Source organism: Echinops telfairi, unplaced genomic scaffold (assembly GCF_000313985.2).
Source record: "Echinops telfairi isolate 266 unplaced genomic scaffold, ASM31398v2 ScPeMD7_7400;HRSCAF=8409, whole genome shotgun sequence".
In the NCBI taxonomy this organism is placed as follows: domain Eukaryota; kingdom Metazoa; phylum Chordata; class Mammalia; order Afrosoricida; family Tenrecidae; genus Echinops; species Echinops telfairi.
This window is the reverse complement of record NW_022111300.1, coordinates 33808260-33810528: the sequence shown is the minus strand read 5'-3', so window position 1 is coordinate 33810528 and position 2269 is coordinate 33808260. Positions and strand designations below refer to the sequence as shown.

At 58.3% G+C, this 2269-nt stretch overlaps 1 protein-coding gene across 1 annotated transcript in view; it reads left to right on the top strand.

The window, feature by feature from the left end:
• Window positions 1–2269, top strand: part of ST8SIA5 (ST8 alpha-N-acetyl-neuraminide alpha-2,8-sialyltransferase 5) — a 69992-nt gene that overhangs the window by 55712 nt on the left and 12011 nt on the right. Inside the window, exon 4 of the mRNA XM_004703098.2 lies at window positions 1425–1511. Coding sequence (XP_004703155.1) covers window positions 1425–1511 — 87 coding nt within the window. The remainder of the gene's footprint in view (window positions 1–1424; window positions 1512–2269) is intronic.

Sequence of the window (2269 nt, the reverse complement as noted above, 5' to 3'; positions counted from 1 at the left end):
GGCATCCCTGGAAGCTTCTGGACCCTTCTGTAGAAAAGGAGACTCATCCTCAGGACCAAAGCCCAGGGGAAAGCGGGAAGGAGTTACTGTGACCCAAGGAGGCTTCTCTGGACTGAAATGGGGTAGAGTAACCTGAGACAGGGAAAGGGGATCGGGGACACAGAGCTGTGTGAGATGGAGGGACAGGGCGGGTGGCCTCGGGCCCTAGGATGAGAATCGAGGGCACTGTCCGCAGTGACTGTGTATATGGGTCTCCTCTCGGTCAGCTGGCTTTTCAGGGGTATTTGGATCTTTCCTTCGGCCCCTTTATTTAGGCAGCAGATATCCATCTTGCCGTGCACTGTTCTCCACCCCTGTCTGTAAGTTTCTGAGGCTGGTCTAGGACCAGACAGTGTTTCTTCTGTATTTAGGGCAGACTCCATGATAACCTACCACCACCACCAGCACGCACTGCTCTGGCAGCCGGTGGTGCAGCACGAAACAGTGTACCGATGGTCACCAGGAACCCCACGAAGCCCATTGCCACAGTCGAGTCCCACTCCTAGTGAGTGACCTTGTGCATAAACACACATGTGCGAGTATCAACTTATTTCAAAGCTTCTTAGTGTGTGCGGGGCCCTTTTGTGTATTTGTTGATAGGTGTGTTTGAAGCCTCAGAAACCCTACAGTGTCCCTCTGAGTGCCTAGCAGTGGGCTAGGTTGGCAGCCTTAGGTGATTCTTTCAATGTCAATGGATGAAAATGAAATAAAATGTAAAATTCTGTTCCCTAGTCCCACTTGCCTCCTTTCAGGTGCTCAGGAGCCACTACGGTTCTGGGGTCGTTTTAGTCAAAGGGCGACTGCTACTTGATTTGGACGTTCCTTTTAGCTGTGAGGAGCTATGGTTGCGAGTTGGGTCGCTAGCTGTGAGGTCGGCAGTTCAAAACCTCCAGCTGCTCCTCGGGAGAAAGCCAGGGCTTTCTACTCCAGCGAAGAATTACAGTCCAGGAAACTCACTGGGGCGGTTCCAGCCGCTCCTAGAGGGTCGCGCGGCGTCGGAAGGACTGGGGGCAGTGCGCTGGGGGTTCCGGTTTCGCTGCGTGTCCAAGGCTGTCGCGATGCTGGGATCCAGACGAACAGACTGGTGACACCTGCGCGCCAAGCACGTGGCTGTGCGGAGGGAAGGGCCCGTTTCCTGGTGTCCCCGCACCTGGTGTCCCTGGTGTCCTGTAAACCCGGAAACTTCCATTCTAGAAGGAAGAAGGAGAGGGTGCGTCCTTGTCCCGAGCCTGAGTGTGGGAACAGTGCTGACACCTCTCCCGGGAGCCTGCGGGGCCCACCTGAGGCACAGGCGCGCCGGAGGACAAGTGCAGACTGTGGGGTGGGCTGCGGGTGAGCGGGAGGCGACCCCGCCCTCTCAGGCCGTCCTGCCTCCACTCCCGCAGGGTGAAGCAGTCGGAGCTGTTCGACAGGTGGAAGAGCCTTCAGATGTGCAAGTGGGCGCTGAACGTCACGGAAGCCAACCACTTCAAGTAACCGCGTCCCTGCCCCACAGCCGGCTTCTTCCCCGGAGAGGGCGGGGGGTGGGGTGCGGTCAGGAGTGGGGGATGTTTGGCAGCGACCCACTGGGGGAGGCAGGGGCCTGGCCAGGTGCTACCCTCCACCTTCTCTCCTGCAGCCAGGTCGGGGATGTCCCCGCAGTTTCCGGTGGGTGGGGGGCTAGTGAAGGGGTTTGCTCACAGGTTCCCAGAAGCCTCTGTAGTGATGGCCAGACCTCCCCACTCAGGGGGAGCAGCTCCCGGGCAGCCGAGCCCCATTCTTGCTCCGCCTTCTTTCTGAGTCCACACCACGTCTTCAAGACGCCCTCCAACCACAGGACGGCTCCTAATCACTCTCCACTCCACACGGACAGAGGCAGTTCCAGAACGCGCCCACCTCTGTGCTACGCAGATCGCAGACACCCAGACGTTTTTTTGGAGAGGGGTGTGAATTTTAAGGCCCTTGAAGAGCCTGTTGGTGCAGGGGTGAAGTGTTCGACCGCTAACCTGTGGTACAGCAGTTTGAACCACCAGCCACTCTGGGAGAGTGAGGTGGCAGGCTGCCTCCTGAAAGACGGACCGCCTCCACAAAGCCTGCTCTGGGCAGGGCCGTGTCTCCGCTGTCCTGCCACACAGGGACAGTGTGTCAGAATCGGCTTGATGTCAGTGGGCTTGGGCTTGGTGTAGGGGTCTCTCCGTTTCTGCCGTTCAATGAGTGCAGGGTCCACCTTCAGTGCATGTAGCCCATAGGT